At 41.2% G+C, this 11,063-nt stretch overlaps 1 protein-coding gene across 1 annotated transcript in view; it reads right to left on the bottom strand.

Annotated features, from left to right (window-relative positions):
- LOC123023893 (arylsulfatase D-like) overlaps positions 1 to 11,063 on the bottom strand; it is a 34,898-nt gene that overhangs the window by 18,964 nt on the left and 4,871 nt on the right. The window contains exons 4-8 of the mRNA XM_044431030.1: positions 9,278 to 9,400; positions 4,926 to 5,349; positions 4,706 to 4,842; positions 3,631 to 3,765; positions 1,731 to 1,893 (exon numbers count right to left, since the gene is read on the bottom strand). Coding sequence (XP_044286965.1) covers positions 1,731 to 1,893; positions 3,631 to 3,765; positions 4,706 to 4,842; positions 4,926 to 5,349; positions 9,278 to 9,400 — 982 coding nt within the window. The remainder of the gene's footprint in view (positions 1 to 1,730; positions 1,894 to 3,630; positions 3,766 to 4,705; positions 4,843 to 4,925; positions 5,350 to 9,277; positions 9,401 to 11,063) is intronic.

Raw genomic sequence — 11,063 nt, 5'->3', positions numbered from 1 at the left:
GCTTATATGCCACTGCTACTGCAGTGTCTGATTACCACATGACATGAGGAAAGGTTACGACAGTTTAGAAAAAAGCGGAGACATGATAGATGTGTGCAGAATTATGCATGGCGAATAAAGTGGAGAGAAACACATTTTTCTCCCTTTCCCATAATGCTAGGCCCCAGGTCATCTGACGAAGCAAATTTGGGACAGACAAAAAGAATTATTTCTTCACACAGCACAAAGTTAAACTATGGAATTCTCTTCCACAAGATGTAGTAATGGCCACCAACATTGGCAGCTTTAAAAGGGGATTGGACCGATTTATGGAGAAGAAGTCTACAAAAGGCTGCTAGTGTGGATGGTGATATGCTACCTCCAGATCAGAGGTAGTACGCTATGTATACCAGTTGCTAGTGGGTGCTGTTCCACTCATGTCCTGTTTGTGGGATCTCATGGACAGCTGGTTGGCCATCACATGAATAGAAGGTTGGATTAGATGTATTATTTATTTATTTATTTATTTATTTTTCAATTTATATCCTGCCTTTTTCCTACAAAGGGCTCAAGGCAGCTTACATCATTCTCCTCCTCCATCCTATCCCCACAACAACAACCCTGTGAGGTAGGTTGGGCTGAGAGTCTGTGACTGGCCCAAAGTCACCCAGTTGGCTCCATGGCTGAGCCGGGACTAGAACCCAGATCGTTTGAGTCCCAGTCCCATGCTCTTAACCACTACACCACACTGGCTCTAGATGTATCCCTGCTCCAGCATGGTTTTTACATGAGAACCTGAACAACGTGGGTTGTTCATGGGCTAAACAATTCAAAGTTAACCTAACAATTAATTGTAGGTTAACTTGCAGGTTATTTAACCCACAATTTGCTGATGTTATGTGTGAACTAGGTGAAAGGGTAGCTTTCCCAGAATGCTTCCAGAAGGAAGGATCCCAGTATTCTGTGTAAAAATGCATTGTACAAGTACTCTTATCTTTTCCTCCTTAACTGACATTTTGTGGTAGGCAAAAAGATGGATGAAGTGGTGTGAAATTATGGGATGCTTATGAATGGAAGACAACATTGTTTGGACCATCTGTAAAATTCCGTGTATGAGGAAAGATAAATGATTGCACAATATTGTATGATTGCACAATCAAAGCCTTGTCGGGAAGGAACCTTCACCTTTCCTTTGCAAAAAGGTTTTAAAAGTGTTATTTGAGCACACCTGTATTTCATTGCTACTGCCATCCACCAAGGAATTAAAAGCTAAATGAAGGTAATGTGTCCAAATTTCACAAAATGGTGTGGACACAGAGAAAGGAATTATTTAGCACCATTGGTAATGTCACAGCCACTGTACAAGAGGTGCTTATGACACTCAGGCAAACACATTCCACACAGCACTAAAAATCAGGTCCAAAGATTGTTGTAAGAAGCAGGCTAGTAAAGTGCAGTTCTCCTATGAAACATGCATTGCCAAAGGAAAAAAATGTCTTGGTCTTATGCAATACTGGTGGATTACATACACACAAACTGAGAGAGAAAGATCAGTCAGGACTGAAGGAAGGACGGAAGGAAGGACATTCCAGAGTAAGATGCTACTACATGATTAAACAGATAAATTACTCTGGCTATCAGAGTAGCTTTCTAGCCACATATATAGTGATGATTAATTCTATGCTTCTCAATATGCATTTTCAGTATAGAGTATATGTTATCAGTTAATCATAAGAGAATGTGCACTCTACCTGTCCTGTGGAATAGTCCCTCCAGCCAGATGAGCCACTGTGGGGTAAATATCCATAAGGCTTGTTGGTTCATCAACAATAGAATTAGCTGGGAGCATTCCAGGCCATCTGAATATGCCTGGCACACGGATTCCTCCTTCCCAGCCTCCCATGCCTTTGCCCCCTATACTGGGAACACAAGATAGCTGTGAGTAGTAGCAGAAACAGAAAAGTTCATTAAACCAACTTGTGGTTATACACCTGTGGTTCCCATTATATGTCTGCATCTCCTTCTGGAAAGACAGATAAAAAATTAATTTGGCTTGTCTTCTCAACTCCATTGTTATCCAATGGTCCAACTGCTTCCCAAGATGGTTTCCAAGCTGACTCCCTCTTTCAGCTTCCTTTTCACCAGTTCCCTTATTTTAGGGAAGTTTATTCTTTTGAACTGAAATGTGACTGTATTGGACTTTCTTGGCAAATTTCAGTCTAAATATATATTACATCTGAACGTTCTGTGAACCCTGTTTTTAACTGGTTTGACAACTCCCATATCTCACATTAGGTCCTGGGTGGCACCTTTTAGGATTAACTGTAAGGTTGTCTTAAAAACACAGTAAGAGCTAGATCGGACCAAGGTCCATCTATTCCATCATTCTCCTCACACAGCGGACAACCAGTTGTCCATGGAAGACCTATAAGCAGAACATGAGCACAATCGCTTTTACCTACCCATGTTTCCCAGCAACTGGGGGCAGTTCTGTAACCAATTTCAACCTCCTCCAATAGGCCTTTCCCTGTCTTCCCTACAGTGTTTATAACTAAAGATGCTATCCCACCAAGTGTCCATTATGCCCATTTAAAGTTCTCCTTTAAAACCTGGCATTCCAACTTTCCCATTTAGGCATGGAGGCTTCTAGCATTAGCAGAGGGACACCTATACATGGTACCCTTCCCTGGATTTCTCAGGAACATAAATATTCTGCTATGACTCTTAGGCTTTTTACTGCTGTTATGTTCATCCTCTAGGGATGATGCAACACAAACAGGATGCTTCTCAGCTCCTGTTGGCTTTCTTTCAGGGTTCAGTTTAAATAATTCTCCGACCCATTTTCTACGCTGAACACCAGCATTCTGGTACCTTCTTGTACAGGCCCAGCTTGTCCCAGAATGTTCTTCAAACCTAGCAAACCTGAATCTCTTCTTTCCATACCAACACCTCATCCACACATTGGGACTACCCAGCTTCACCTGTCTAGCTGGTCCTGTGCATCAAAGGCATAGTAATTTAGAATCACCTGAGTGACTTGCAACCTCCTATGTAGCAAGCTGAATTTGGCTTTCAGGACCTCATGACTGTATTTCCCCACATTATTGTACCAACATAGACCATGACCTCTGTCTCTACTGCAGCAATATCTACAAAGCTATCTAGATGATATATGATATCTTTATCCTTTGTGTCAGGCAGGCAACCATGCAGTCTACACACCCATCACAAACTTAGCTATGTCTCTAATGACTGAATCTCCTAGTACTATAAGCTCCTAGGGGGTATCTGTGGAGGTACATCTTTGGTGGAAGACGATATGTGTTCATCTTCCAAGGAATGGGTCATTTTTAAGTGAATTGGGGTGAATCTATGAATCACTCACACTGTTAAATGTTACCATATACAAGGCTTATATAATATATACTGAAGGGTATATTATAAGATGCAACAGCTATAAAATAAGTTTGAGAGTTCTCTAAGGGATTTGCACATTGGGAAGAGTTGATGAAATATATGTAGAGCTTTCATAAATATGATTAGGCACATTCATCTATCAACCTACATTCATCTACATTCATTTTCTGGAATGAAACTCAAAGAAGAAAGAACCTGAGCACTCTAAATAGGCAGATTGACTACCCTACTTACCTTTATAAATTCCATTCCAGCCACCTAGCTGGATTGTTCCTTCTTGAGCTTCAAGCTGTCCCCCATGGTCTGAGGCAAAATAGATGAACGTGTTGTTTCTCAAACCTTCACTGTCAACAGCATCTAGAATCTGACCTAGACATTAAATAATTAGCTGTGAAGATAATGCACTAAATGGTACAGAAGCGATGAAAACACTGCATTTATTTATCAGTCTCCTCTTGTCCCACAAAGCACTATCCCTGCATGTTCGAGAAACTGCTGGAGTAGCATTTGAGATTGGACAGGGGGTTGACACAGCAGGGAAAATCAACAGCAATGCAAGAGTCGCCCTGTAATGAGTACAAGTGCTCTCCGTTCATGCAGATGGTCCACGGGATCCAAGCCAGGGAATTGCTTAAAAAGCCTCTGGGATTTTCAGGACTAAGTCAGCAACTCGACTGTGCTTGGTCCAAGTACAATAGCATATGCTATGTTGCACTGGTTCCTGAAAGTGCTCAACAGAGATCTTTATTTCCTTTTCTTTGATCTTTCTTAGGTTGGATTTATGCTGTACCTGCACAGTGATTTTGAACGGTATTCCTTGTTTATTAGGCATAGATTCAATTATTTTAGAACAAATGATCCAAGTTGCAGAATCAGCAACAGCCAAGCAGGAATCCTTCTCCTCACCTCTCCTTCTCCACCTGGATGGGTCTGTGACTAGCCCATTGCAAAATGAACTGACTGTAGCACTGAGGCAGCCTTCACCTTATGTTCATGTGTTATATTTGATGTGAGTTGCATTTATCTCATGTGTGGCAGTGCTCCACCCTAAATAGGATTAATGCTTAAGACAATCCTCCACAACTAAAATATTGCATTCCACATTCTTATTAAAAAAAAGGTAGCTTAACTTCAGCCAGTCAGTAAAATCTTACTGTCCAAAAGTGAGTGAAGTGTTCAAGAAAGCCACAGAATGGACAACTGGGTTACTGTATTTTAATTGCTTCATAGTCCACACATTGTTTGCTAAGGATTATCTGGCTCTGTCCAGGGGCACGGCAACTGTTTTTTCCCAAGAAAGCCAACTCACCTACCAACCAGTCCATCTCTTCTATGTTGTCTCCATATAGACCATGCCTGCTCCTCCCAAGAAATCTTTCTGTTGTAAACAGGGGCGTGTGGACATGCAGGAAAGAAACGAAGAGGAGGAATGGTCCATGCTTGTTGCTTAAAGGAAACAAAGAGAACAATCGCATTTAGTACATTTCACTGCCTTTGCAGCTTGGCATTTCAAGGAGTATATTGATTACCTGTGGATAAATGAAATTGCTTCCTTTAATAGGAGAGCAGTCGTTCTTTCCAGCTTCATTGGTTGCTCAGTAATGTCGTGGTTGCGCATCAGGATGCAATTCCAGTATTTCACAAAGCCATAGCTGGAGTACCATGAAGCAAAATATAGGAATCCGAACAAAGCAAAGCAGATGGCTGCTTTCCAAGTAATAGAGACCAACCCAGTAATTTTTCCTGTGAGAACTGTAAGTACTGCAAGGGAAATGAGCTGCGTATAAAACCACAGCTTAGCTTGAAAGGCTGCATCAAGCTCTGGAGGCTTGTTGTCCTGGCAGTTGTTGAGAAGAGTGAAAGGCATGCCATAAAAATAATCAAAGCCATGATTTAAAGGATGGTGGCAGTGATCATTGACAGAGTCACAGTTTACACCTTGGTGCCACTTCCCTGGAAATCAAAGCAGAAAAGGAATTGTAACCAGTATCTGGGCTGGATTCCTCCCCACTCCACCCATAACATTTTAAAGAAGCTGTGAGCGTCTTCCTGTCAAGTACCATTGAAATGAATAAGGTTGCACAACCATGGCATTTCATGGCATTATTTGTTTGAATGGGGCCAGTGCTGGACAGTGAAGAAAGCTGATAGAAAGAAAATCGAAGCAATGGAAACATGGTGCTGGAGGAGAACTTTGAGAATATCCTGGACCAACAGAAAGGGCCCTATATCAAATCAAGCCAGAGCTTTCCCTAGAAGCAAAAAGGACAAAACTGAGTCTGTCATACTTTGGACACATCATGAAAAGACAAGACTCACTGGAGAAGACAATCATGTTAGGGAAAGCCAAAGGCAGAGGATGAAAGGGGAGACTAAATATGAGACAGATTGATTCTGTGAAGGAAACCACAGGCTTGAACTTGGAAGAGATGGATGGAGCTGTCACAGTCAGGACATCTTGGAGGGCTGCCACTGATAGGGTCACCATACAGATGACTTGAGGGCATGTAACAAAAACAATGCAGGAGATGCTCTCAGTCCAGTCTTTCCCTATTGTGCTCTTGTGTTTCTAAAGCTACATTATCTGATCACCTGGAATTACAGTGTTATTTAAAGACTGGATTCTACAGCCAGAGAATGGCATCTTATCCATTCAGTTATATCATGGCCAGCAAATGGATTAGAAGTTAATTCACAGATCAATTTCAGGATGAGCATCATGACCTAATCATTTAGTTAGGGCATACTTGTGTGTATTCAGATATAGCAGACTCTTGAGGAAAGCATCTTGCCTTCAGAAAGAATGTAAGAAATAGGCATAGCTCAACTTCTCTCCCAAACCCCCTCATGCTATATAGCATCAATTCCACATTGCAGCAGTAGTACCTATATTTTTTAGTTTAGTTGCAAAGATTTTCACATCATCATTGTCTTGTACCGTGGCCCCAGAATTTTGTTGTTATCCATTTGCACAAAATTGCAGTTATTCATTTGTACAAATTAGTTCCCCAATGGTATCCACATTTTAAAATAATCTAACACTGTGTGCAGATGTGTGTGTGTTGGGGGGCAGTTATGGCTAGACAAACAAAACGATATTCATTAAACTTTTTCCAACTGAAATCTTTAAATATTAAAGCAATTCTGTTTACAGATTCTGCTTGGGACTGAAAGGCAACACACACAAAAGGGGTATGAGACATATGACCTGCACTGTGACCCCTCAGCTATCCTGTGTTCTTTAGGTACATCAGAGGATGCTGTCATCACCAGTGTAGAAATCATATTCAGCTGCCAATCAAGTCAGCTTTTAGACATAGAATTGGGTGGGAAAGGAGGACACTGTATTTTCCTTTCTTGGACTGCTTCATGAGGAAGGAGGCTCTCCGTAGTGAGTAGCATTGCTTGCTGAGTGCTACTTGCTTGCTGCATACACCAGTTGCTGAGGAGCTTGGGCAGGAAGAGGTCCTGCACCCATCCTGCCTGAGGGACTCTGCGGACAGCTGTTTTGCCACCATGTGTATGGAGTGCTGGACTAAATGCAGTTTCGGTCTGATCCAGCTTGGCTTTCCTTGTGTTCCTATGTTGCCTTAGGCAGAAAAGTGAGCCCTGGAAGATGGATATTTAAAGTGGATTGCAGTAATGAATTTCTATTTTACTACAAAGGGTTTAGCAATCAGCAACTTTAAATCCAGTGAAACCAGGTTATTGGAGAACTTCCAATGGACTCTGGTACCACAAACTTTTAAAAAAATATGTAAGAAAAAATATATTGTAGGATCCAAACTCAGCAGTGGCATCTACAAAGTGAGCTTTTACACAGGTTTTGTTATTTTCTGTTGCTGTTCTGTTAATACACAAACTATTTCTCAAAAAGAAGCACTCTGAGAGCCCTAATAGTTGCAAAGAGATTTATACTGCAAGCTTGGAAGGATAAACACCCACCACTCACTACTGTTCTTGCTGCATTTGGACATGTATCTGACAGCAGTCAGCTTTGCTGGATGCTGATTTAGACCTCTAGCTGGCTTATTTGGAACAGAAATGTCAAATCCTTTTTCCTTTAACCAGTGGTGCAATTAAAAGTTACAGCAAAAATGTTCACTGTCGGTGTTATATTCCTGATAGTGGTGCTGTTATATATAGTCCCTTCATTGTCCTGTTTTGTTATAACTGCAAATGATAATGCACAAATACAGTGGCCTGGAAATATCGTATGTGTATGTGGACTGGAAATATTGTATTCCCTTATGCCCAAGGGAATAGTGTGCTAGCCACAATGATTCATATTATATGCAGCGTCACTGAAGCCATACAAATGAACCCCAGATGCATGCCTGACCCTCTTGGATGGTACAGTTCAGTGCTAATGCTAGCTGGTAGACCAGCCTGCCATTAGTTAAGGAATTTGAGCCTTTTAAATAATGCCTTCCATGCAGGACACTTTTGGCTTGTTTCCAGCAAGACCAGTACTCCGAAAGCCCAACATGATTTCATATTGCCAAAGAACAGAAATTGTTTCTATATAAATTGGACTCAAGATGTACTTCTCACTGTCATTAGCTACCAAAGAAGGCCATGTAGTCTTATTTTGAAGGCACTTACCTTAACTGAACTTTTGTGCAGAAGACTTTGCTTATTCATGACATCTGATGTGTTCCTTGGTGCTGACCTTTGTGCTTGTCAGTTGAGCAGGTGGACTTATGAAGGCATTTAGAGGAAGGATCAATGAAGCTGAGACACAGTGAGTTGCCCAAGCCTACTTAGGTCTAAACTACATGTTCCTTGTGTAGTATGGAGTAGAGGATAGCTGGGGGAGGGGGAAGTGTGACTTTGAAGCATGGACTGGGACCACTATGCATGAGCAGGAAGAATTAAACCTTCCTCTCATCAGTTTTCCATCTGGGGGGGGAAGTCAATATTTTATTTATTTATTTACATTTGTGTAGACCGTAACAATAGCCACATGGCTTTCTGGACAGTTCATATAATCTCTGGATAATTTACACAGGAGTGGTTCCTGCCACCTTTTAAAGCATGCCTTCTGCCATTTTACTTTTCTGATTCTGCCAGAATTCAAAGTCAGTCAGTCGTCCCCAGTCTGGTAACCTCCAGATGTGTTAAACTATATCGCCCATCATTTGCCATGGCCATAGTGGTTGGGAACTATGCAAGGTGATCATATGCAAGCAGACTGGGGAAAATAGCCATACATTTGTTGACATGTTCACTGACATATGTATTAGTCTATTATAGACTCAAATGTGTACTACAGGATGGACTGCTCACTGACTATTAACTAAAACTGTACCAGTCCATAGATTATGTCCTTTCTCATGTATCTTCATAATTTTAAGTGTGTGTGTGTGTGTGCACACACACACACTTCTGTTTGGTCATTAAGTGGATAGGCAGTGACACCCATGTTCACAACAGGTTTTGAATGCTATAACCAAAGTTTACCTGACATCTCTCTTCAGTATTAGACTGTTCCACCACCCCTGCAAATATGAATAAACACAATAATGGAGAGATTCTCCCTAACCATTTTTAGATCACCATTCTCAAATTTATCTAGAATGAGGTATAATGGTACCCAATCTGAAGTGAGCAAAATCAAGACAAACTCCAGCATGGGCTCCTCCCACTTTCAACAGGAAGGAAGGCTCTTAACTGGACCAGAACCTTCAGAGATGTCAAAGTTGCCTTTCTTTTGCAAGGTTTCTGATGTGGAAGCACCTGGTAGAGAATCAGCTTTCCATTTCCTGGATCTAATAATTCTTCCAGCTATAAAGAGTTTTTGCATTTGCATTTCAGTAACCATTTATTCTTTGCATTCAGAGACTTCTGATCAAAAGGCAATCAAAGGGTTTCTACATACCTACAAGTCCTGTTGCATAGCCCTGCTGATGCAGTATCTTGGCAAAAGTGGTTTCATTGACAGGGAGACCTCCTGAGCCAGCATTCCACTGCAGAGCCCGATAGGCATTGCTGGAAGCCATACCTACATTGGGAAAACCCACTTGATTCATGTCTCATTCCCGTTCTCATGGATATGCCTTCTTTACCAAGACTTGCAGACAACTCAGCTTTAGAGCTTCTCCCAGGGGATTCTTTTGTACTTATGTGTTCCTTGAATCATGCATGGAATCACCCTTATAATCAAGGGCTTTATACTTGAAGTCAGGGATGTCAGAGAATTCTGCAACAGACTTATAGTTGAAAAGTCAAAATCTAAGAATCCAACCTGCAGATTTTGCAGCATACTAACTTTCCCAATACAACACAGATGCTATGGACTTGTGAACCAGGCCATTTTACTTACCATAACTTGCTGCAAATTTAGTTAGAAAAAAAGATGCCAACCAAAAGCTCTCTTTTCTCTCATGGGTGAAAGCAGGAAAATAGACAGTCTGGGGAATTTCAACTCATTTGTGTATGAACACATTTGTGCAAAATCTTATTCTTTGAATGAGTAGGTGATGGGATGGAGGGTGCCTGATAATCTATGAGACATAGATTTTACAGTGTCTGTACATTCCCATTTGGAATTCCCATATAAACACTTCCATGTGTGTGGATACTATAGTTTCCCAACCTGATTCTTCCCTGATATGTTGTATCACAACGTTCACCATTTTCCAGACAGTCTTGCTATTTGGGGGATGCTGTGAGTTGTAGGCCAACTCATCTAGAGAGCATCAGGTTGGGGAAGACAGATGTACACAATGGGAATGAAAGTATATGTTCTGCACACTGGCGGAGTCTTAGCTCATGGTAAGTTTTGTGTAGGATTTGCATTTTGCTCATTGATCTCAACAGCACTGATGTAACAAAATGCCATTTTTAGGGCTGGAAAATTATTGAGAAAATGTATTAACTTCTGAACATTTTCTCATCTCCATGATGCTTAGGTATTCATGGGAAGGTGGGAACCAGTTATTTATCACTAGATGATGAATACTGTATCATTTTCACTTGTTTAACTAAATGAATATGGATTTTGAGTTATACCACAAAGCATGTAGACAATGGGGTAGATGCAGATGTTGCTATGCTTAGAGGATACCTAGGAAAATTAATACGATCTATGATTAATCAGTTGCAATGCACTTGCTTCATTGATTTCAATAGAAGGTGCATTTGTACACATGTTCTGCTTGTGGGATTCCCAAAGGCAGCTGGTTGGTCACTGTGTGAACAGAACATGGGGCTCAAAGTTCTGTATTCTGGATGTTTGAGGACCTCCTAATTTCACAGTCTGAGAAGACCCAAACCAAGGGATGGACTACATTTGGCTTGATGGGTCATAACTTCTGCAACAGTACAGGGTCACTGATCCACAATATGCTCTAAATAAGGGATGGATGGAAAGTCCTATCTCTAGATGTGGGAGCTTTCAAATCCCAACATTCCTGATTGTCCATACTGACATGGTCTTCTGGAAGTGAAAGCCCCAAACACCTGGAGATCTACCTTCTGCTCATCCCTGCTTTAAGAGTGTAAGAAAAATGAAGTCTTGAGTAAAAACAAGGGTAAAGCAGCAATCCTCATTTTCCAACTCATCTTTGAATGCTCTTGAAGGAAAACAGTCTAGAAGATGAAAGCAAGGGTGTGGGTTAGGAGAATGGCTCCTGATGTCAGAAGGTACTGTTTTCCCTTAAATA

The sequence above is a fragment of the Varanus komodoensis genome, unplaced genomic scaffold (genome assembly GCF_004798865.1).
Source record: "Varanus komodoensis strain SLA01 unplaced genomic scaffold, ASM479886v1 scaffold1, whole genome shotgun sequence".
In the NCBI taxonomy this organism is placed as follows: Eukaryota; Metazoa; Chordata; class Lepidosauria; order Squamata; family Varanidae; genus Varanus; species Varanus komodoensis.
Note: the sequence above shows the minus strand (reverse complement) of the source record. Positions and strands in the feature narration are given on the sequence as shown.